The sequence below is a fragment of the Numida meleagris genome, chromosome 1 (genome assembly GCF_002078875.1).
Source record: "Numida meleagris isolate 19003 breed g44 Domestic line chromosome 1, NumMel1.0, whole genome shotgun sequence".
In the NCBI taxonomy this organism is placed as follows: Eukaryota; Metazoa; Chordata; class Aves; order Galliformes; family Numididae; genus Numida; species Numida meleagris.
In genome coordinates, this window is record NC_034409.1 from 153,716,169 (window position 1) to 153,740,094 (window position 23,926).

At 43.3% G+C, this 23,926-nt stretch overlaps 1 protein-coding gene across 6 annotated transcripts in view; it reads left to right on the top strand.

Annotated features, from left to right (window-relative positions):
- Nucleotides 1-23,926, top strand: part of KLF12 (Kruppel like factor 12) — a 254,581-nt gene that overhangs the window by 160,442 nt on the left and 70,213 nt on the right. For all 6 annotated transcript variants that reach the window (XM_021417390.1, XM_021417423.1, XM_021417433.1 and 3 more), the window contains one exon: nt 17,709-17,844. In XM_021417390.1, coding sequence (XP_021273065.1) covers nt 17,709-17,844 — 136 coding nt within the window. The remainder of the gene's footprint in view (nt 1-17,708; nt 17,845-23,926) is intronic.

Genomic DNA, 23,926 nt, shown 5'->3' on the forward strand with positions numbered 1-23,926 from the left:
ACATTTGTCCCATAATCGATGTATTCTTGTTACTTTGGGTCTAAATCAGGAACAGTGCTCATGATAGAAAGGTGAGTTTGGGTAGCACTTACTGTTATATTTTACATGAGCTTGTGTCTACATTCTTTCATTGGAATAAAACTTAGGCACTTTCCTGAGCAGATATACTTTTAAGGGTAAAACTATCCAAAATTAAGTGCGGCCTGGTTCAGAGCAGGGAAAAAAGCAAAAAGCAGAAAATACAGAGAAATACTTCCCATTGTTATTCCCTCCCATACTGTCATCTTCTCTGCTGCCGTGCTTTCTTATCCATGGCATCACTGATCCATGCACTCTCAGTCACACCTTCCTCCAGCAGAGTCTCAGATCTACTTTCCCTCCTCCATGTGTGCTGCTCATTTGTGTTCTGTCTTGCCTCCTCTATCCTATTTTTCACTTGCAAGATTTCCTGTTAAATCAAACCTTTTCTGCAGCGCTGAAAACTAGATTGATTTGCAAAGAAATAGCTCCCATATACATGAGATGCTAGCAGCACAGACTCATAAAATCACAGAAAGGCTTGTGTTGAAAGGGACTGTAAAGATAGTCTAGTTCCACACCCCTGCCTACTAGACCATGCTGCTCAAGGTCCCATTTAACCTGACCTAGAACACCTCCAGGGATGGAGCATCTACAGCCTTTCTGGACTACCTTTTCCAGTATCTAACCACCTTCAGAGTAAATAATTTCTTACTTACTAACCAAAGTCTACCCTCTTTTAGTTTAAGGCCATTACCCCTTGACCTATCACTACACACTCTGGTAGAATCTCTCCTCATCTTTCCTGTAGTCCCCTTTTAAGTATCAGAAATCCTCAGAGAGGTCTCCCCAGAGCCTCCAGGCTGAACAAACCAAGTTTCCTCAGTCTTTCTTCATAGGAGAGGTACTCCAGCACTCTGAGCAGCTTCATGGCTTCCTCTGGACCTGCTCCAACAGCTCCACATCTTTCTTGACCTAGGGGCCCCATACCTCAGCACAGTACTCCAAAGGGGGCTTCATGAGGGCATAGTAGAGGAGGACAGTCACCTTCCTCACCCTGGTGGCCACTCCTCTTTTAATGCAGCCCAGGATACAGTTGGCCTTCTGGGCTGAACATGCACAGTGCTTGTTCATGTTGAGTTTTTCATCCACCAGTAGCCCAAAGGCCATCTCTGCAGGGCTACTCTCAACTCATTTGTCACTCAGGATATATATACAGGTGTTTGGGATTGCTCTGACCCAGGTGCAGGACCTTTCACTTGGCCTTGCTGTACTTTAGGAGGTTCACATGGGCCCAGTTTTCAAGGTTGTCAAGGTCTCTCTGCTTGGTGTCCCATCCCTATGAAGTGTCATCTGTACCACTCACCTTAGTGTCATCTGAAAGTTTGTTGAGCGTGCACTCAATCCCACTGTCCATGTTGCCAATGAAGATACTAAACAGCAAGGGTCCCCTTAGGGACACCTCTTGTCACTGTTCTTCACCTGGACACTGAGGCATTGACTGCTACTCTTCGGAAACAGACATCTAGCCAATTCCTCATCCATTGAACAGTCCATCATCAAACCTATGTCTCTCCAGTTTACAGGAAAGGATGTTGTGTGGGAACATATCAAAGTCCAGGTGGATATGTCAGTTGTTCATTCTTTGTCCCTAATCACTTCCCTGTCTTCCATATGCCATAACATGGTTTCCAGGAGGATCACACCATTAGGTGAAATGAGTATCCGCTCAGGTCCTGTGTCACATACTGCGTTCCAGGAGGAGCAACAGGAGCCCTGGCTATGCTACAAAAGCACCCTTCTGTCAGATTGATTCTTGTTTCAGGATAAAAACCTCTCAGTTCACCTGATTTAAATCAGAATCAGTACTTTGGGAGTTTATTAAAAATATGTAGTAGGAAGGTAATCAGGGACTATACATTCAGGATATATGTTGGTGATGTAACAACAGGTATGTGTGAAGTCTCAATACATACCTGCACATTTCTAACACTTTTATATGATCCCAAAACACTCTAATCACATGCACCCGCAGATAGATGCATACTCTCTTGCCATCTTTGGGAATTCCCCTCCTGACATTCCCACTGCGGAGGAGGTCCCGTCATGCTACCCCTACATTGCCAGCTCACCCCAAACCCAGTCCTTAAGTTATTCCATATGCACAAAGCAAGGCAGTATGTTAGGGCTGTCAGGGCACAGTGGGGATGGAAGCCATGCAGAAGTTCCTGGGCACCATGAGTCCCTCAACCCCTATAGTGTGATGAAGGGATGACGATTGCTTCCTTCAGTGGTCAGCAGTATTCTCTGTCATCCAAAATCTTGAAAAAGATTTGAAGATTTTTTTGTTCATGGTGACCACTAGGCATTATTGTATATTAAAGTATTCCAGCTGGTTAAAATCCCAGGAAAAACTCTCTCCTCACCTTCTTTTTTCCCTGTTCAGCAATGGTGTGTGTTGCTAAAATGTGTAATTAGAGGCACAGCAGGCAGCAACACCTATGGATAAGGTTGCCTTGAGAGTTCCCATTAAAGCTTTGCCTTCAGCTGCTTGAAGTTTGTCTGTATGTTAACCATTTAGGCTAACATTTTTCATGCCACATCCTTGCCTCAGGCTGTTCCTTTTTTTTCCTTCTTTTTATTTTTTTGATAAAAGTTTCAAGAAAACGTTCTTCCTGAGACTTGAGAGCAAAGAAAAAATGTAGTATTTTCCATGTTGAAAAATTTATTCCTTTTTTTTTTTTTTTTTTTTGTGCAAAACTCTAGAACCTCTGTGGTATTCAGCCATGAGCCTCAAGTTTGGTTTGGACTGTCGACCATTCTTTGGAAGAAATTCAGCCAGATTCAGAGCTCTGAAAAAAAACCTCAGAGTCCCTTTAAGGGATAAAGCAAGAAAAAGAAATGCCTGAGGAAAGGCAAGGAGAAACTTTACTGGGAGGCTAGAAAGGATGGGTAAAACACAGGATGCCAGGGAATGAGGGAGGAATGGAGAAGTGGTCAGATGGATATGGGTGTGTGAATATACTGAAGAGGAAAAATGGGATAGGATAGGAGAGACAGAGGAAGGAGACAAAAGCAAGAGGAGGGTAGAAAAGAGATCCAGGCAGAATTTGTAGTGTGGAAGGGAACAAGGAGAGGCTCGGACAGAGAGGAGCAGAATGGCCTGGTGGGGTGGCAACTCATTCCCCTACAAACTCTGGTCCCACTAGCCTGAGTCTTTCCACTGCTTTCCTTTCAGACGATATCCACAAATACTACCAGCAAATCACGTCCCTCTAGTGGCAGGTTTTGTAAAAGATAATATCCCTAAAAATTGTTCTCTGTAGTTCACAAGAGTTACTGCATTCACTGAAGGGCATTTCAGAAGCTCCCTCTGGTGATGGTGCACCAAGGACCTCCACAACTTTGGTGTTTCTGTTTTTTCAGATTCAGGTGTTTTTTCACACTTACGAGTTGTAAGGTTTCCAGAAGATAGAACCAGTTACAAAATCCAGCATTCAAAACATGATAAAATTACATTTCCACTTGAACTTCAGCTTCTCATGTACATAAGTGTCCATAATGACATTGGCATGACCTTTTTTTTATGTTATTATGTTTGCATATAGACCTGCAGGAGTACCTGGATTGCATCTCTTCACAGCTTACACATACCATATTCCTAACATATAAGTAGGAAATGCGGTACCTGTTGCTACATATTTTGCTGTGACTTAAAACTGGATTATGTTATCCACTGCCCATTTTTTAAAGTGCAGTCTACTGTTTTTATATAAATATACACACTATATTTTCACCTACTGTAAAGTCTATTCCACAAAATTAAGTGCAATTTGTAGTACAAAGTTAGAAATTTAAGAACCATTCCATATGTTTAAAGATCAGATAATATGGTCTGCTTGTATAATCTTTGCTGTGAAAGAGACTCCTAATTAAAACGGGTAACACTGCCTTTTTGGTTTCATGGGAAACGATTATTCCTTCTGCATTTCAGTAGATTTTGGATTTGAGTTGCATCAGGGTGGATCTGTAATTTTTTGTTGTTGGACGCAAAAATATTTTGGGTCTGTACGTATTCCAACCTGTCTGCCTCTGCCTTCCTACCCCCCAGAATGTTTGCAGCTTGAATCTCTCCCTCTGTTCCTGAAGTTTGTCTGGAAGAAGTATTAGTTGTTCTTGGAAAGGAGAAGCAAGTTGGCAGAAACTAGGCGGGGAGAGAAACAGGCTTGGCTTCAGGGTGGAGTCCGAGTCACTGGAGATGGTGTATGTATTTAAGAACTAGAGTAAATTCTAATTCTCGCCAGAATGGAGAGTTAAAATACAGGTTGCAAGATATACTTTACTGTTTAAAATGGAGAAGGAAGCGTTAGACAAAGTAGTTTGAGTTGACGGTCTTCTACTGAAAGTCACATCTATTCACTCATTAGCTTCATGTATAGATGTTTTCACCACAGAAGCACACTCTTCTAATATTTATCACTGATGGATTTAGCCTCATGTGTTTCTTGTTAGCAGCAGGTTTGGGGAAGGGAACAAGGTAGGTATGTATTGCAGCTTTGTTTGTGAAGCCAAGCATAAGGAGGATTAGGACGGCCATTTCAACATGTCCTGAGTCCCTACACCTCTTAGAAGCTGTTAATTCTTTGTCATCAGCGCCAAGAATGCCGCTGGTCCATCATTTTTGTGCTCTCACCGGCATTGAGCTTTGATCTAGTTGCTTTTATCCCACAAATTTGGATCAAGCTGAAACATGCATAAAACTTCTCATTTATTTTATCCCTGCCCTGGGTTTTATTGTGACTTGGACCAACCTACTGGAAACTTTCTGGTGTCTAAAATATCTTTAGACTATTGAAATGCATTAGTTGCGATCTGCTACTATTTTTGTAGGGGCTTTGTAATATTGTAGTTAATCTTAAAAATAATCTGTCTTTGTTTTCCCTGTTAACTTTTATCGATACAGTCTTTGTATATTTTATGCTGTGATTTAAATCTCAGTAGTTTCAGTAGTGTGGTGTTTGTGTAGATAAGAATCACAACATTCAAATAGCTTGGAGTGGGAAAAGTCCTTTGTTTAAAAAAAATGGTGTTGCATGTTTTTGTATACAACCCAGTGACAGAAATTCTTAAATATGTGCACGTATTCCATTCATGCAATGACTCTCACCTTTACATTTCTACATACAACCATTCTTTTACAGGTTTGTGGCAAATTATGTGATTGGTGAAATGATTTTAAATATTACCTTTGATGGGATCGTAGCAATTAATATTCTATGGTAGATTAGTTACACTGTGTTCAGTGCCAGTTCCCATTCTCCGTGAACCATAGCTATGCTGGGTGCAGTTAACTGTTCTAGCCGTATAGTCCCATAAAATCTCAATAAAATCTGAAAACTGTGGAGTATGGGTAATCTTGCTATAAATTGTAATAAAAATTACCCCTGTAGACTCTATATTCTGACCATTAAGTTCATGGGTACTGCTGCTTTATACATAAAATTTTATGAAATAAATCGACCAGTTCTACTGCCCCTACCAGACACCGAGCTGTTTTGACTGAAAATCTGATAGGTGTGCTCAGAGCATTTCTCAGCGCATAAAGTGCTTATAATGAACTTTAAATAGGAAGAAAAATGCTCTATATGTGCTTCATATAGTATGTACCAGATTACGAGGAGAAAATTGTAAATGCCGTCATTCCACTGTGAGTGCATTTGCGAGGTCTCTAGAGCCAGGATTTCGTTTCCTAAGGCACCTGTCTGAAAGACACTAAGTAAACCTGAGTATAACACCTAATCTCTGAGGGCTTTGTTTCAAATCTCATGTACATCTACATCTGAAAATGTTGTTTCTACCACTCAAAACAAAATGCAGCCTCTGTGATGTTCTCCTTCAGTGTTTTTCTGTGGGAGGACTTGGCATTGGGCTCCTGCTCTGTGGAAACCTGCCAGGAAGGAGGATTTTCAGAAATGGTTGGGACTCGCTGGCTGCAGAGTTGCACAGGCAGTTATTTCAGGTACTGAACTGTGCCACATGCCAAGTGCAGAGAGCAGAGTTACGTTTTAGACACTACAGTATTCATAACCCTTGGCAGATGACTGGTTTTAATGACGATTGCTCTGCCCCCCTGTGAATTTCTCATTCTCTGCATTTGTCTGTTGGGGCCCTGTGGCCAAAAATGGTTTTCTTCAGTGTTGCTGCTGGTGACCAAGACATCATTTTGGCATCAATGGTGGAAACGGGCAGAGAGAGGGAGCAGTGCTCTTGCCATTGTCCCATCTTCAGGCACTTAATGAGATGCCCCAGAAAGTTTTGCTCTTTTGTCAGGATACTAAGACATGACTTGTTGAAAGCTCTTCTCCTCTTCCCAGCAAGGAGTGGAGGTGCCATTTTCTTACCTGTACTTTCCAGTGCATCCTTCTGTGCGTTTGGCAGCAAATGTCACCTTCTTAGCATCATAGAATCATAGAATGGTTTGGGTTGAAAGGGACCTTTATGACCATCTAGTTCCAGCCTCCCTGCCATAGGCAGGAACACCTCCCTCTAGACCAGGTTGCTCAAAGCCCCACCCAGCCCGGCCTTGAATGCTTCCAGGGAGAGGGTGTTCACAACCTCACTGGGCAACCTGTTCCAGTGTCTCACCACCCTCACAGTAAATAATTTCTTCCTAATATCTAGTCTAAATCCACCCTCTTCCAGTTTAAAACCATTTCCTTTTGTCTTGTTGCTACATGTCCTTATAAAAACTCCCTCCCCAGCTTTCCTGTAGACCCCTTTCAGGTACTGGAAGGCTGCTATAAGGTCTCCTCGTAGCCTTCTCCAGGCTGAAGAGCCCCAGCTCTCTCAGCCTGTCCTCACAGGGGAGGTGCTCCAGCCTTCTGATCATCTTCATGGCCCTCCTCTGGACCCACTCCAACAGCTCTATGTTCTTCTTGTGTCGGGAGTCTCACAAGAGCAGAGTAGAGGGACAGAATCACCTCCCTTGTCCTTCTGGTCACACTTCTCTTGATGCAACCCAGGATATGGTTGGCCTTCTGGGCTGCAAGCACACATTGCCGGCTCATGTTGACTTTTTCATCAACTGACACTCTCAAATCCTTCTCCTCAGGGCTGCTCTCAAGCCATTCACCCAACCTGTACCTATACTTGGGATTGCCCCAGCTGAAGTGCAGGACCTTGCACTTGGCCTTGTTGAACTTCATGAGGTTGGCATGGGCCCACTTCTCGACTCTGTCCAGGTCCCTCTGGATACCATCCCTTCCCTCTCGCGCGTCAGCTGCACCACTCAGCTTTGTGTCATCAGCAAACTTGCTAAGGGTGCACTCAATCCCACTGACCATGTGTCCTACAAAGATGTTAAATAGCACCGGTCCCAGAACCGATCCCTGAGGAATGCCACTCATCACCGGTCTCTGCTTGCACATTGAGCAGTTGACTGCAACTCTATGAGTGCGACCATCCAGCCAATCCCTTATCCAGTGAGTGGTCCATCCATCAAATCAATTTTTCTCCAATTTGGCAACCAAGATGTCATGTGGGACAGTGTCAAACACTTTGTACAAGTCCAGGTAGATGACATCAGTTGCTCTTCCTTTATCCACTGACACTGTATCTCCATCATAAGAGGCCACCAGGTTCGTCAGGCATGACTTGCCTTTGGTGAAGCTACGTTGCTTACCACCAATCACTTCATCTTTATTTTCTATGTGCCTTAGTAGGGCCTTCAGGAGGATCTGCTCCATGATCTTGCCAGACACAGAGGGGAGACTGACTGGCCTGTAGTCCCCTGGATCTTCTTTTTTTCCCTTCTTGAAAATGGAGGTTATGTTTCCCCTTTTCCGGTCAGCAGGAACTTCACCAGACTGCCATGACCTTTCAAATATGATGGATAGCAGCTTGGCAGCTTCATTTGCCAGTTCCCTCAGAAACCAGGGATGGATCTCGTTGGGTCCCATGGACTTGTGCACCTTCAAATTGTTTAGATGGTCTTAAACCTGATCTTCACTTACACCAGGCAGATCTTCCTTCTCCAAGTTCTTACCTTTGCTTTCTGCAGCTTGGGTGGTGTCGCTAGAGCCCTTGCCCGTGAAGACAGAGGCAAAGAAGTCATCGAGCACCTCAGCTTTCTGCCTGTCCCTCATGACCAGGTCTCCAGTTTCCTTCTGGAGAGGGCCCACATCCTCCCTGGCCTTCCTTTTATCACTGATATACCTGTAGAATTTTTTTCTTGTTCCCCTTTATGTCCCTGGCTAGACTTAATTCTGTCTGGGTTTTAGCTTTCCTAACCTGATCCCTGGCTGCTTGGACAGCTTCTTTGTAGTCCTCCCACATAACCCGTTCCTGCTTCCACTCCCTATAGACTTTCTTTTTGAGCTTAAGTAAGTCCACAGAGGCCTCCTGCTGTTCTTGCATGCCTTCTTTTTTTCTCAGGATGCACTGCTTCTGAGCTTGGAGGAGATGATCTTTGAATACCAACCAGCTTTCTGGGCCCCTCTTCCATCCAGGGCTTTCTCCCATGTCACCCTGTGAAGCAGTTCCCTGAAGAGTTCAAAGTCTGCTCTCCTGAAGTCCAGAGTAGCAACCTTGCTGCACACCTTCTCTGATGCTCTAAGAATCTTGAACTCAACCATTTTGTGGTCACTGCAGCCAAGGCTGCCCTTGAGCTTCACATTACTCACCAGCCCCTCCTTGCTGGTGAGGACAAGGTCCAGCATAGCCCCTTTTGTCGTGGGTTCCTGTACCACATGGAAGAGGAAGTTACCATCAACACATTCAAGGAACTGCTTCAGTTACTGATGCCCTGCTGTGTTGTCCCTCCAACAGATATCAGGGTGGTTGAAGTCCCCCACGAGGACCACGTTTTGTGAATGTAAAGCTGCTCCTATCTGTTTATAGAGTGCCTGTTCCATTTGGTCTTCCTGATCAGGCGGCCTGTAGCAGATGGGCTACACTACAATGTCTCCTCTTGAGTTCCCTTTAGCCCTAACCCATAAGCTCTCTGTCAGCTCCTCATCTGTCCCCAAGTGGAGCTCCATGGACTGCAGCTGGTCATTGCTGTAGAGGGCAACACCCCCTCTCCTCCTTCCTGCATGTCTTTCCTAAAGAGTTTATACCCCTCTATTCCTACATTCCAGTCATGAATTCTTCTTGCCTCAGTCCTTCTCTCTGCACCCATACAGACACACACATGTATCTTGGTCATACTAATGAGGTTCTTGTAAAAATAAATTTTGGGACATAGAGTAATGTTGCATTTTTCATTCTTAAATGGAAGTTAATGCAGAGTGGCTGTCACTTAAAACTAGTTATAATCTCTTAGCTACTGTATGCCATCATGCACTGGAAGCAGATGGGGAGGACAAGTTTCTAAGAAAACATGACTATTGCAGGCATAGTTGAGGCACCTCAGGACTACTCATTTCTGCAGAATTTAATTTCTGCAGATCTCGTGGTGGGATGTCAGGTCACTTGGGAACCCCATCATGAGCAATCACTTTGATCAGTATGTTGGATACTAGGCATTCTTCAGAGAAAGCACAGTGGGAAGTTTAATGTGTGAAGCAAAAGCAAGCTAGCTCTGAATTTGGAAATCCATTCACAAAGCAGAAACAGATTTTTAATTATTTTAAAGAGGGCAACTAATTATTCAGTTTTTATTCTGCTGTAGTGTATCACCAGGCCTACATGTACGTATGTTTACAAAGCTATTAGCAGAGAAGTAAACTTAATTTGGAAAACTAAGGTATTAAAATAAAATGAGCCAGAGGCTTCAGTGTTTCTGGATGCTGAAATTTTCTCTATTTTCACACTAGCAAGCATCATCTCATAATGAGTCATTTCAGTGTTAGTTAATACTACATGGCTTAGTTATAAAGAGGCAAAACTCCTGATGGTTACTTAGTTTTCTACTGCTTGTAAATACTTGATTCATTCTTAACCCAAGGGGCTCAGATTTGCTTTTAAATCAAAGATGTATAGATGTGAAATTATCTAGTGGACCTTAGCAAGCCTACTGATGGGATGAATCTTTTCATTTGCAGGAGATTTCATTTGAGGAAATCAAATCGAGTTGTAGTCACTGAAATCCATCAGCAGTTGCAGCAGTATGTTGGTGTATGTCCTGATTCACCCCTAAGAGGGGCCAGATTTGGAGAGCCTACTCAAGGCATCCAGCCCCAGGATTTTTGATGGTGCATGGCCTTCACAGCCGTGTCAGAGCACTTGGGCTATGTGTCTAAATAATTTCTGGGAAGAAGTCAAGTGACAGGGAGGGACATGTTAGGGTGGAATAAACCTCTTTATTCTCTCTTGAGGGAGCTCAGGTCTGTTCATTGTGCCCCAAAAGCTGAGGTAGCTGATGGGAAGCAAAACACACCCAAGTGTGCCTGGAGTGATTCAAACCAAAATTTCACGTGAAGCGTGCGTGTCAATTTGTGATGAGAGCACAAAGTTTTCCTCAGAAGAGGCAGAGATGCTGTTTACCCAGCAGCCTGGTAACTTCAGTATGTTTGCAAGAAGTGGTGTGCTGGGCTCTCATCAGCCTGGAGAGACTGAAATCCAAAGTCTCCTCTTCCCAGAAAGTGTCCCAATGCAAACAGCACAGGTTTAGAGAGTGGGAAAGGATAAAAATATGCCAATTATGTGTCCCTGTGGTTACATTATTACCTTGGGAAGGTGAAGGCTGTGTCCTCTGCCCTGGGTCTGAGGGTATCATCCATCCTCGAGCTGGCAGACTCATTCACTCACAGAGATTCTGTGCCAGAAAGCACAAAACACATCAGCACTCATTAAAAACTCGTACAATTTTAAATCTGTCCCAGCATTTTGGGAGAGGTAATTTTGTCTCCAAAACCAGGATCAAGTATTGTCTGGCCCCAAAAACCAACATAAATTTTACAGCCAGAAACTGTGTTTAGTTTGACAGAAATAGAAGCAAAGTTATATCTGATCCAGATCAGACTTTTTCCTGCTGGCAACTGACAGTTGGCAGATACCGTATTAATGATGGTAGACCAAATTCTGTAGTATTTACAGGCTGGCATGCATCTTTTGTCAGATCCATTTGCACATCTTACCTTAAAACAATTTCAGGGTGAGTTTATATGAACTGCCTAGAAGGAAACCCCTTTTTGGTACAGTTTGACAAGGTGGGCATTAAGGAGAGGCTGCATATATGTTTGTGTCAAGAGCAATTCTCTGTATTATCTTTAGTAGAAAAGATCATTGTTTCTTGAAGCTAACAGGGAGAGAAAGTGATTTGGCTGCCTGCAGCCTTCTATGCTTACAGACATTCTTAAATAACTCCCCTGGCTTGCCAGTCTTGCCAGTGTGTGTTGTGCTAAAAACTTGCTTCTGGAACTCCTGTGCAGTCTTTCAGTGACACCTTTGTCTCATGAACCCTATCTCTAAATTGTTTCTTTTTGCTTGCTTCACCTTAGCCTCATTCGCAATTCTCAAAATCACTGGATAGCTCTGCTTGACAAATGTTGCCTTTCAAGAGGAGTAGTAAGGGCAAGAAAACCAGCTCATTTTCAGAACCTGAGCTTTATTAATTAAATATGTCTGCTTGTGCTAGGGAGGACTTGATTCAGTGATGCAGCCAGATTTCTTTAAGACCCATGGTACTAAGTTCAAGAAAAATCTTGGTCCTCAGAGGAAGGCAAGGTTAAAATGCACTGGCATGTCTTGTGGACTCTCTTGCTTGCCAATTATTTTCCATTACTCACTCGTCCTCCACCTTTTTCATCTAATTTGCTAAATTATCTCTTGCCTACATCTCTTCCTTCTTCCCAGTTTGATGTTCATTAGGCCAATAATTGCTCTTAATTCACCATTTATGAACTGCTGCCGGTATTTATAAACCTTTCTACCAGCCATTCAGCAGTTGTTCTTAGATGTCCAAGAAAAAGTGAAAGCTGTTGACATAAGTAGGAACTGTGAACTCTGTACGTATAAAAATCTGTACTGCGGTTCATGCACTGTAGTGAGTGGTGAGGAGGAGAGAGCTGTTAGGCTTTCAGCAACTTGTTTTTTCAAATGACTCTTCAGAGAGAGGAGAATAGCTTTAAAGGCTGCTTCTCCTTACAGGAGCTGCAGTCATGCTGTGTTCCACCTCCCCTGCCACAGGCAGGGTTGCCAGCTGCTAGACCAAGTGTTAGATTAGATTGCCAAGGGTTCCATCCAACCTGGCCTTGAAAACCTCAAGGGATGAGGCATCTACAACCCCAGGCTGAACAAGCCAAACTCCTTCAGACTGTCTTCATAGGTGTCATGGCGTTATCTAAGGATCTGTATCCGTGACAGGGGGGACAACAGGCCCACGGGCCCACAGGCCTGGAAAAGAGAGAAAGAAGGAAAAAAAAACTGCCAGCGATCTAGGGGCCGGCCTGGACTGGTCCGGCAGCTAATGCGGCAGGGGACCTGCGGACCCACGCCCTGGGGAAGACAAAGGGGAAAGGTAGAGAACTCGTAGACGGATCTAAAACAAAACAGCAGCACCAATCTGAGGAGGAACGTTAATTTACTAAATGTTATATAGAAATTGAGGCCAATAAATCAAAAAAGAGAGAATTACAAGCTGAGATTCTTACACTGTAAGCTGCAGGGGGACCACGTGCTTCTCCACCGGGTAGGAAGGAGGAGCGAGAGAGCTCGGTCTGCCAGGCGGCTTCACCATCCCCTCCAGACGCAAAGACCCCTGGGGAGTGCAGCTCCTCCCCTCCCCCTCGAAGGACTAATCACCCAAAAAAGGCAGTCCCCAGAAATCAGGACATTAACTCTTTACCTGCCAGTGCTTTACATGATGTTGTGATGTGGAATACCGACAACAAAAACCATGACAATAGGAGAGGTGCTCCAGCCCTTAAATCATCTTTGTGGCCCTCCTCTGGACCCTCTCCAACAGCTCCCCATCTTTCTCGTGTTGGGAGCCCCAGACTTGCATGCAGCCCTCTGGATGGGGCCTCATGAGAGCAGAGTACAGGGGTGAAATTACCTCCCTGGGCCTTTTGGCCACCTCTCTTCCCATGGAACACAGGTTACCACTGGCCTTCCAGGAGGAGAGCAAACAATCAGAGGGTTGTGGGGAGAAGGATCACAGGAGAAGAGATCACAAATGGAGTCATAGAATCATAGAATCACACACCTGGGTTGAAAAGGACTTCAAAGATCATCCAGTTTCAACCCCCCTGCAGTGTGCAGGGCCGCCAACCACTAGACCAGGCTGCCCAGAGCCACATCCAGCCTGGCCTTGAATGCCTCCAGGGACGGGACATCCACAACCTCCCTGGGCAACCTGTTCCACTGCATCACCACCCTCTGAGTGAAAAACTTCCTCCTAATATCTAACCTAAACCTCCCCTGTCTTATTTTAAAACCATTCCCCCTTGTCCTGTCACTATCTACCCATGTAAACAGTTGTTCCCCCTCCTGTTTATACGCTCCCTTCAATTATTGGAAGGCCACAGTGAGGTCTCCCTGGAGCCTTCTCTTCTCCAAGCTGAACAAGCCCAGTTCCCTCAACCTTTCTTCATAGGAGAGGTGCTCCAGCCCTCTGATCATCTTGGTGGCCCTCCTCTGGATCCATTCCAAGAGCTCTGCATCTTTCTTGTGCTGGGGGGCCCCAGGCCTGGATGTAGTACTCCGGATGGGGCCTCACAAGAGCTGAGTAGAGGGGGACCATCACCTCCCTCTCCCTGCTGGCCCCAAAGTGGAAAGTTGGACAAAAAAAAATTTATATATATATGGCTGACATTCAAAAATAAGGGCATAATCCCTGCATTGTTCTCTAATGTTCATCTTTAATTAGGTTCACTGTGAAAATATAACTAAAACATCCTTGAATTTGCCAAGTGATACATTTCCATTTCTAACATTTCACTCTCACCGTACTGATGTGTCACAGCACCTCGTGATGTGCTCAGATGTTGGCTGCTGGTGAAGGAAATAGTGTCCATGGGGCTGTATTATCCTTAGCTGCAAAAGCACAGTCCCACTGGCAGCTTCATTGGGTACATGAGGAGTATATGGAGTACTTTTACCTCATTGAAGGAACAGAAGTACGTAAGATACTTATCATATACATTTATATCAGCTCAGTAGGTATATTCATGGTAAAGTGTTCATAATTGGTGTATAATAACTATATTATGGACTAAATTGCTAAATAACATCTGTGATTTTAAGTTAAGCCTAGGTGTAAACATCAAGAAAGTTTCTGAGCTAGCACCTTAAAGCTTTTTCCATAGTGCAAGTTGGGTTAAGCCACAGTAAATGCAAAGTAACAAGCACATTTTTTAATTTAAATTTTATTTCACAAATGCATCACCTACAAAGCATGTAAATACTGGGTATATATAAATGTATAACTTCTTGCAATGAGATTCACTTTAAGAAATTTTGAAAAAGTAATGGAATAAGTAATAATCATCTTAAAGTTGCATTTAACAAGGTAGCCTTGTTACAGAGTAAGTAAGCTAAGAAGTAGCACCTTCTTTCCAAATAGTTTTCTGGGGCTAAATCAGCTGATTAGAGTGTTCTGTTGCTCTTAAATCAAATACTAAATTATCCTTGATGATCAGAAACAATTGAATATCATCATGAATAAGTTGTAATTTTCAGAAGCATAGTCAGAATGGTGATTGTTCTGCCTAAAATAATAAAATGTTTGAATAATTTCTAAGGTACTGTATGTTTGTCTCAGAGCAGGTCATTTTGCATTGTCAACAGTCTTTGATTTGATAAGCAAAAGGTGGTTTCTTTGGCATACATGCAGAAATAACGAGCAAACAGAATGCAGCCAGTAGTACTGAGGCACTTAAACTGTGCTAATAGAAGTAATCCTGTGCATCTGCTCAGTGCGCTGTGCTTCAGGAAGAGATTGTTACATTGGCTTACTGAACATATTTTAATAATAATTTCTTTGCGAAGTTCTTTAACATAAATAAAAATGCAGCTGAAGGGTAGTTATAATCAGTCACTGTTCTTTCACTCAGAAGTGGTTCACCGCCAAGATATAAATTAAAATTTAAGACCAGCTTTCCCTAGAGTCATCACTCATTTAGGGAGTGCTTTCTTTTCAAGAGCCCAGCTATCCATCAGTGCTACTTTTATGGCTGCACAGCTCTTGGAGTATTATATCCCTCCCATTCCTCAGTGTAACTCGGTCCCTTTTCTAGAGTAGTGAGAACACAGCAAATGAAGAAATGTGGTGAAATGGGAAATTTAACTGTGATTTTCAAAGTTGTTGTGTAGCCATAGACCTACACCTTATGAACTATTTGTGTTCTGTAAAGGAAACCTGTTCTTCAGGGCTCTGCTTATCCAGAGCTGAGGGAGAATAAAAGCTGTCTTTCTTGAAACACATGCAAGTGAGACCCAGAAAGCATCCTCTCTCTCACAGTGTGTTGTAGGAGAGTACAAGCCAACAAACTGGAACAGAAAGCTCATTAAATAAAGTATCTTGTGTTCCTCTATTTCACCTGGCCAAACCAAATATATACATTTATAAACAAATCTCTTGCCTGCCCTCCCTCCCTGCCTGATCCCTTGCAGAATCAGGCATCTCTCTGGTGTTGCTCTCCACTCCAGATGCTTTCACTGTCTCTCAGAGCGTAATAATCCTGCATGGTAATTCACAGGTGACAAGGAGTGTTTGTTTACATCACCTCTGAAGTTTATCTCTGGATCTGTCCCTTGATGCAGGCAACCCCAGTTCTTCTTGGCAGTATCCCTGGTCACACTTATGCCCCAAGGTTCCTCTCACTCCACCTCTTGGTTTCCTCTCTCAGCCTACTGTTGTCCGTGCTTCCCTTTGGAGGGCAGTAGCCAAGATTGAAGGGAGGACACATATAGCCTGCCTTTTTGCACTTCTTTCCTGTCTCAGTTTTCACAAAAGGTACCTCTGGAGGGCTGACTCTGGCTGTCTGCCAGACTCCATTCAGCCACTCTTTCCTGCTTCAACAGAATTTGGAATCATAGAATCTCTAGAGTTGGAAGGGACCCTTAGAGGTCATCTAGTCCAACTCCCCTGCAATGAACAGGGACACTGACAGCTAGAACAGGCTGTTCAGAGTCCTGTCCAGCCTGACCTTGAAAATATAGTGAGAAAATAAGATGGAAGAGCTCATGGATCAAGATAAGGGAGATTGCTTCCCAATTACTGTCATGAGCAAACCAGACTTGGGGAATTCACGTCATTTATTTTCAATTAAATGGGTTAGCCCTTCCCTGCCCCAGGCTCAGCTTTGCTCCTTCATTTGCTGTCCCCTCTACCTCCTTCCCCACCATGAGCAGCACAGGAGGATGAGGAATGAGGCTTATGGGTAGAACACAGCAGTTTGTGCTGCTCCTTCCTCCTCACACTTTTCTCTGGCTCCAGCATGGCTCTTCCTTGGGCTGCAGTCCTTTAGGCTAAGCCTGCGCAAGTGAGGGCTCTCCATGGCTTGTAGTTCTTGTCATAAGAGCTTGCTCCAGCATAGGCTCTTCCTGGGCTTCCCTATTCAGGAAATACCCACGCCCTTCAGCATGGGATCTTCCACAGGCTGCAGCCTGGATATCTTCTCCACAGAGGTTTTCCCCACAGGCTGCAGAGAAGTACCTTCTCCACTGTGGTCCCCACAAAAGCCTGCAGGGGAATCTCTACTCTGGTATCTGGAGCACCTCCTCCCCTTCCTTCTTGTCTGACCCTGATGTTCACAGGGCTGTTACTCACTTTTTTCTTCACTGTGCAGTGGTTTTGCCCTTTCATAAACAGCCTTGCCCTGAGGTGCCGCCATCTTGGCCGCTGGGCTCAGCCATGCACTACAGTGGGGCCAGCACGGGGCAGCTCTGGCCCTGCCTCACAAATGCAGCTCCTTGCTTCCTGCACCTTGACAGACACACGCTGCATGACCATACAGTATGGATGCTGTAAACTGTGGATGGACAAAATAATCCTGCAGTGTTTGGATGTTTTTAAGACTCGAGAGCACATGACCTTTCCAAAAAATCTGACTTAAAGGAAGAAGCTCAGTTACCTAGCATCAATCACCTCAAAGTTAGTTGTCTGTGCAAAGTTATTTGTAGATGTTTTGACACATGTTACGTGGAGGGAAGGCACCTTCAGGAGTTGACACTGGCACTGAATCGAATCAGAAACCAGGATGCCTGGCCTATTTCAGATGCCTAGCTGTGAGCTGACTGGAGGGACACAAATCTCTACCCAGTTTGTCTCAGAACAGACAGTCAAAAACGAAGGATTACTCTTGAAATTTAGCTGTAAAATTTGCTCTCAAGCGTTCGTCACAGAACTGGGCCGAACCTGCCCGTAAACCGTTGACAGATGTACAAAGCACAAAGCAAATGTGCTGCATTCTCTTCACCTCCTGAAGACAACCAGAATAATTGAGGGTGAACTGAGTCTTTGACAAACACTGTGTATGTATATTCATTTGTGCTCAGTGGCTCAAGTCCACAGAATGCATTCCTGTAGCTTGAGTGCATTCAAACATTTGCATGCCATCGGAAACGTTTGTGTTTATCTGTAGTACTGCTAGATTATTTTGTGAATTTGTCATCTGATTTGTGAAGCTCTGAGCAAAATGTGCCATGCAGCCGAAGTGGATGGATGTGTTGTACACCCTAATGTTGTTCTGGGACAAGATTAATTTCAGCGTGCTCATATTAATCCATTATATGTCTCTTTCCAGCACAAATGGACCCCCGAGGCCTATCTCCCAGACAAATTAAAAGTGACAGTGATGATGACGACCTGCCAAATGTGACCTTAGATAGCGTTAATGAAACTGGATCCACAGCGCTCTCCATAGCCAGAGCAGTACAAGAGTAAGTATCACCTTCTCTGAGCGAGACAAGTATTGCCAAGGTGTGCCCTGGATGATGGAGGCACCAGTCAGCAGCAGCTCTGCCGGGGTGTCCCTCAGCTGTTACCTGGCCCACCTGCTAGCAGCTTTGCTGTTTAGCTTCATTCCCTTTAGGAACACATAGCTACTTCTCTCTGCTCTCTCTGATTTTCTTTTCATTTCTTTCCTCCCTAATTATTAGGTAAAGTTTCAGATTAAAATTATTCTCCATTATATGCTTGCAAAGCTTGTAGTGTATTTATGTTTACTCCAAAGGGATACCAGGTTAGACTTCCTCTGAAAAAAAAGCACTTTTTTACTGATCGAAAGCAACATCAGGAAGTTTCTTCTAGTTGCTGTCAAATAGAAATCGCCCACATTTCTCAAGAAGAATAGAATAATTGAACGGAAATTAATGAGGGGCTTTGAACATTTTTTGCACTACTGCTATTTTTCTTTGTACTTCACTTTCTGGATGGACAAAATATATTCTCAATTTAATTTCTTCATTGCTTGTTCAAAAAAAAGAGAAGGTTTATCGCAAGCATTAGTAATTCTGCAGATGCATAAACTTGCTCAGTCACTGTAGCAGCTGGAAGGGAACCAACAGTGAGGTAAATAAGTATTAATATCCCCATTTTATAGGTGAGGAAAATGAGGCTATGTGTAAAGGTCACCCTGCAAGTCTGAAGCAGAGCTGGAAATAGAACTAGAGCCTCCAGGCACTGAAGCCTGTGCTAGCCCTACAAAACATATTACTCCATCCGAGAGGTTCAAACTATGGGCATTATGGACATTATTAAATAGGAAGGGATATAATAAAGGCCATTAGACATTGTTGTTATATAATTAATTATAAATACATTTTAAATGTATTAACTCAATATCTAAAGGTACTTACGGTCTCTTTTTTTTTCCTGCCCATCAATAGCCAAAAGTGCTGATGTTCCCGAAGCAGTAATCTATATGCTAAGAGAAAACTGTAGTGTTTGAGGGGAAACCACTTTTTTTGCACTGTTAAGGCAGCTGGGACATGAATTTTCCTCCTGAGATGTTCCTTACATCACCCCATTCCCACTGTAACTCACCATTCCACCCAAAGGTGCAGGAAGGAAGATGTGGTGTTGTGCAGGAGAGGGCTGGCAGTAATGATGCTCCACTGCAGACTTCGGCAGGTACTGGGAGCCTGTAAGAGCATCCAGCTGTGCTGCCTCTGTGTAACAGTCCACCTGTCACAGCTCAGGAGGACTTTGATCAGACACCTGCTAACTCATCTTTGGGTCAAGCACAGTAATTGTGATCCTCAAATCTGTATTCCCCCTGAGTGGAGAGGGAGTACGTTATGGCCAAGGCGGGGTGCTGGCTCTCACTGTAATTAGCATGCTCCTGTTCTGACAGTGATAAGAGGAAGGAAACAGTTCTTCACAAGTGCTGCTGTTGGTTGACTGACAGGCTTCGCACATATTTTGAATTTGCTAGTTACAACATCCAAACCTGAAGTACCAAGTTTTTTTTTTCTCAGTTTATAGCACAGATAGTAAGCCAGAAAAATAATACGACCCATCATGATTTTGCTTTAAATAGTTTTTCCTAATTAAAGAAAAGAGAAGAAGGCATGGAGAGCTAGTGAATACTTCTAATATATGACTGGCAGGAAGATGCTATTTTATGTGCTTGATATTGCTGGAACATTTAGAGAATCGGTCAAACCATGAAAAGCTTTTTTAGAATAATGCATTCCACAATTTATGAAGGAAAATGTGTTGAATATTACTTGGCTGGCTCCGGAGCTTAAGAATTAAATTAAGAAATTTAATAATATAACATCAACTCATCCTTGTTACAGGTTTTATTTAAACAGTAATCTGTTAGTTTGTTTCAAAAGCCCCATTAGGAAAATTTAATTTGACTGCGATCTGCAATTTGTCTTATTTTTTACTTCATTCTCAATTGCAGACACTATACATACAGCTGCTGAGCTGAAGAAAAAAATGTTAGCACATTGTACCGACTCCACTCAATTCATTTCTTCCTTGGTCTATAACATATTGCCTTACAGGCAGGCTCCATTCTATAATTTTGGCATCTAGCATGTACCTTAATTTTAGATGTCTAGCAAAGCAATCCACTGAAATTAAAAGCCTGCATTCAATGTCCCATTGTTGCAGAGAGGGAAGTGCCTTTTAAGCCTTCCAAAGGGAGATCCTCTGTGCTCAATTTAGTATCTGAACTTAGCAGACAGGAATTTCCTCTGAAGATGTGGAAAGGCACCTTCCATTCCCTGAGTAACCGGACAGCATAGTTGCATGCAGAGAGTAAGTGCTTCAGGTAGAGCTAAGCAAGTGTTGAGATGAGGTAGGTTGACCTCGGAGTCTAGAAGACTCTCCTATAGCAAGTGATCTTTCTTAAGCAGTATGTAAGTGCTTCCTTGTGAATAGTTATGTGGTTAACAACAACAAATAACATACTGGTGAGAGTATTCTCTTCATGGAGGATATTGGCTGGCAAATTCAGCATGGCTGCTTCCAAAGGGATGTCAGTATCCTGTACTTCAGTATTGGATCGCTGTTGTCTTTGTTTAACAAAATGCCAAGCCTAGATTGTATGTGCTAGTGACAGGTGCCAGACAGCATTTGACCTTTTTCTGATTGGGTTTCATACATTTTTTAAATTACCATTCATAAGGATTATAAATACACGTCTATGTAATATATATTTGCCTATTGGCCCTTATCCTCCAATTGCCTAATTAGACATCTGCAACACAGATATCTGCATCCAGGCTCATTATCTGGCCTCCCAGCATATGGAGCAGATAGCAGGAGATGTGCCCAGCTGGTAATTCTTTTGACCAATGCTAGTTGTCTAATTTAGGGAGAGGGAGAACCGTCTAATTTAGGGAGGCCACGCACGCAGCTGTCTAGGGTATGCGCATTGGCCCTGCAGGTCTCCAGTGCCAGGTGAGGGTAAGCCAATCCACGGCTGGACTTGAGGGTCACTGTGCCACCAAGTGGGAGCTGGTGCTGCATGTATCAATGTCTTCCCTTGAGTCTAAACCTGCTAAGTTGGATGGTTAACACCAAAGATTAACCATGAGCTGGAGGAAATCAGTCAGTGTCCGAGGGGGAATTGTATTAATATAGCCATTTTTAAGCTTGTTGCCTTGAAAATTCCCCTTATGTGGGTAGGTCACAGGATAGTTTGGAATGCCTTTATGACAGCTTTGCTTTTCATGTCATCTGAAACTGAAGGCATCCTCCTGTGTTTCTGCTTTGTTTCAGGTCCACTATAGTCTTACTAGGAAAAAAATGTTACCAGAAAAATTCTGACAATCAGATGCTAAGAGCCACATGTTTGGCATTAGTTCTTATTTACTTAAACAGAATGTAATTTGGTTGCATATTTGTAAAATAACCAAGTGTGACTATTTTTTCTCAGGGAAATTGCCTTCTTGCTGCTAGCTTTGTATTGGCAGAGCTTGCAGACTTCTCATTAGTTGGTTTGGAATGACTTTGTAGCTCTACTTCAGCTCAGCAAACCCAATCAATAATGTAAAGTTACAGATAAACAAAGTCATTATTTCAAGCAGAGCACTTGGGTGAAATTTCTTTATGTGAGAGTGCTACTTTATGGCAGTTCGTGTGCCTTACCATATCTTAGATTAAGAATAATTTATTAATCTTAGATAATTTGCTCTGTCTGGTAATAAATACTGCCTCAATATGTAGATTTCAGTGAGCTTTGCACTGTAAGCAGCATTTTGTCCTTTTTCTAGCATGTTTTACAAACTCATTCTGACATGTAGCTCCCTAACAAAGAGCAGATTTGCTTCTATATGCCTGACACCACTGGGTGCTTACTACACAGCAAGAATAGCATCATATATTCAGGGTCAAATCTCAGACACACTCCAGAAATCTTTATGAAGGCAAGGGAAGAAGAAGCATTAGTCAAGCCCTAGAAGACCAGTAAAACGTTTTAAGGTGCCCTCTTGGAGGCTGTTCCCTCAGCCTGGGTAGCTGCGATGCAGTGGGTCTTAGGAGACACCCCATGGCACGTAGCAATGCAAACACTGCACAGGGCTTTCATCTCCTTCTTGTCCTGCATGCTTGCGCCATATAACTCCAGTATTTTAAAACATGTAGCTCTCTCCACAAAAAATCACATGCCGTGTGATCTCTCCTGCCTGCTGAGACTGGGGGCAGAAGTGGGAGAGGCAGAGGGTGGGTTTTAATGTGAACTTTTGATCAGTGTATTGGTAAAAAAGAAAAAAAGATCCAGAAATTCCTTTCTGTCTCTTTTGACTTTTTTCTCACTATGGGGTGTAGATGGAAGGAGCCCCTTTGATGAAATCATTTTTTTTCTTTAAATAAATGTCAAGGAGAAGATGTACTGTGCGTGTAAACTGACGTTGCTTAAGGTAGCTTCTCGTTTCTCTAGTGTGATTGAGAGACAGAAAATTCAGAAAGGAAATCCTGAATACTGGTGTTTATAGCTGCAGTTACTTCATAGAAATGTGATTTGTCATCTGGATGTGACCGTGGTGACCTTTAGTGTGAACTCCTTTTGTGCTGCGCTGGATGCTGCTAAGTGCTTGTTTGAAAATGAGACTGGGGGCTTTGACCTCACTGCCCCTTCTCTTCAGCTTTGTTATGAGATTGATACGTTAATGCTAATGTGATCATCTTACTTTATTTTTAAATTCTGTTGGAAGATAGTTTTGCATACTGCACTAGTGAAAAACTAAGTCCTCAGCAGGTAGACAGCACAGCCACGGTACTGGTGCACTCTTAGGATGGTATGCAGTTTTCAAGTCTGATTTTTTCTCCTTATATCTCTTATTTCCACGGTCCTGTGGTTGCTTTTTATCTCTCATGAGTTTTATAAGTGTGTTCCCATCAACCATTCATTTTCTACACTGGTAATGTCTGTTTTCCCACTTCAGCTGCAGTCATTACTACTGTTGTGCTGTTCGTTATAGGGAACTTTCACCTCAGTTTTTTCCTCTAGTTACAAACAAGATACTTTATCCTGAGTCTCCCAAGAAACCTAAGTAAGGGTGTTTTGGCAGTACTCGTGTGAACTTTGCTTCTCTCTCCTCTGGTACATCCGTCCTCTGTGAACAAAAGCTCAAATTAAGACTGGCACACAATTAGGTGGTGATTTTGCATATGGAGAGCTAAGTAGTGCTGCTCCAGAATTTCTCAATAAAGCATTTTTTTTTTCATTAGAGAATGCCAGTTTGTTTAAAGTAAAACTGTGGGAATACATCAGCTTCAATTTGACTTTTCTCATGAAGATATCGCAAGTCTGGGATGCATTTGTCCATTGCAGTTTTTTCCATCTCAGTAAGACCTTAGAGCAGAAGATTGCTCAGTTGCTGCAATGCTCTCAGCAGTGCTGGTGCCCCAAACTGAGAAAATAGAACTGCCTGTGGATGTCCCGTCTCCTGGCAGGCTGTTTTGGCATAGGGCTTCCCCTCAGCCCTGGAATCACTGTACTGGACTGACTGCGCACAGATACCGACCTAAGTGGGATGCACTGGTGATGTAAAGCCCCATCATTTGTATTATGGTTGATGCCCTCACTTTGTGGTTTGAATTTCAAGGATGCTTTCTGTTCTAATTTTACTTTGTGTCAGCAGTCTCACATGTGTATACTGTGGCAGAAAAGAAAGGGATTGTGCTTTGATAAAATGGCACTGGGTTGGGCAAGGGCTGGCAGAGGAGCGCTGTGTCTCAGCTGGCCTAGGGAACCTCTGAGCAGTACTGGACTGTGCAGTTTGGACTTAACCTCTCAGCAAGGTTCATCTCTCATAAGTTAAGCTATCTAAAAGTTATGCTCGAGTGTTTTGGATTTTCTCAGAGTGGCAATGTTACTTCCAGGTCCGCTCATCTCATCAGTTGTGATCGTCTGCCTTTTGGAGATGGCTGACTTTGCCAATGGTTGTGAGGGAACGTGGGCAAACAGCGTAGGTAGAACAATTAACCTTAAGACTGCTGCAGTTATGTGAGGAATCCTGCTCCATGGGACTTCCTAAGGCCATGATAGAAGTCTGTGACTCA